General features: G+C 55.6%; 1 protein-coding gene across 1 annotated transcript in view; it reads left to right on the top strand.

The window, feature by feature from the left end:
- Positions 1-731: 731 nt before the first annotated feature.
- HPSE (heparanase) overlaps positions 732-1,390 on the top strand; it is a 13,600-nt gene continuing 12,941 nt past the window's right edge. The window contains 1 exon segment of the mRNA XM_009890766.1: positions 732-805. Coding sequence (XP_009889068.1) covers positions 732-805 — 74 coding nt within the window.

Genomic DNA, 1,390 nt, shown 5'->3' on the forward strand with positions numbered 1-1,390 from the left:
TGAATTATTCCTCTGGCAGATAGTCACCCCAGCCCTTCCTGCGGGCGTAGGCATAAAATTGGTGGTGTACCACCGAAATAGGAAGTGTTACACTGACTAAGACACTGAGACAGTCAGAAGTGTAACTGATGTTTCCTTTCTGGCAGAGCCGTGGATGTGTTTATCAAAAACAGAGTTAATTTGGTCTAGTTCTTCTCGTTCTGGTGGTGAGTTACTTAATAGTGCAAAAATGTAGAGCAAGCGGGAACAGGAAGGGCCAGGCAGGCGAGCACTTGAGCCACACTGATTAATGCCCCGACTTCAGTGAGCGTGGGAAGTGCTGCACCCAAATAAAGTAACAGATAAGGATTGGACAATTTGCAGTGCGTTCCAGCAGGCGACCGTTTTGAGAATAAACTTAGTGAGAAACATGGATGCTTCAGGATGAACTGATGCAGGCAGGAAATGTCGTGGTGGTGTTAAGTGTAATTGTTTAAAAACTCTGCAAATGTTTCAATAGCATGCATATTGAGCAATACCCGCCCCATAGCTGCAGCCAGTTGCTTCCCGACAGGGCTCCCTGGCAAGGCCAGGTGTTGCCAAAGAAGAAGGAATTTCGGCACAGGACGGACTCTGCAGGGAGCACCCGGGAGGCAGACCCACAGTGTGCTTGAGTCTTTTTTGGTAACAACAATTCCAAGTTGCGTGTTGGCTGTAATTACGAAATACCCTTGTTGCAGCAGCATGGCAGCATGGGGAAGGTGGGTTTCAGCCTGAAGCGCAGGTTCACCAAGCGGCACTTGTCTCAGGGTCGCTGCATGCTGCCGTGACTTGGTTTCCCGCAGTTGGAGGCCCATGGCTGGGATGTCAGGCTGACATCTCATCCCTTGAGCAGCAGCGGTAGCAGTGTTCAGTGTGCAGCAATTTTCCAGCCCATTGTTTTTGCACGCAGCTGCCCCGGGGTCGCACGGGCAAGGCGGAAAGCTGTAGAAGTTGGCTGTTCGGCGTCAGCGTGCCGCGCTGCTGGAAAGGCCTGAGCAGGCGAGGAACCGGCTTGGAACGCAGGTTCATTTTGTAAGGGTTGAGGCTGTCTGTCGGGAGAGTAGCCCTGGGCTTCAGGTGTCTGAGCGCTGATTTGAGACACCGCACAGCGTGAAGCTGGAAGAGCAGGGCCGCGCTTCAAGGATGCTATTGCAGCCCGAAACCCCTTTCAGAGGGTAAGGAGCTGTATGTCTCGGCGCTGGCGGCTCACGACACTCCTGTCCTTCCCTGCGGGCAGGGGAGGGCTGCGCCCCCATCCCCGGGCCGGGCCCGCCCTCCGCGGGGGTGGTGCCGCCGGAGCGGCGCGCCGGACCGGGAGCGGAGGATGCTGCTGCCGCTGCTGCCGCTGGTGCCGCCGCTTGTGCTGGTT

This window comes from Charadrius vociferus, unplaced genomic scaffold (genome assembly GCF_000708025.1).
Source record: "Charadrius vociferus isolate BGI_N301 unplaced genomic scaffold, ASM70802v2 scaffold178, whole genome shotgun sequence".
Classification (NCBI taxonomy): Eukaryota; Metazoa; Chordata; class Aves; order Charadriiformes; family Charadriidae; genus Charadrius; species Charadrius vociferus.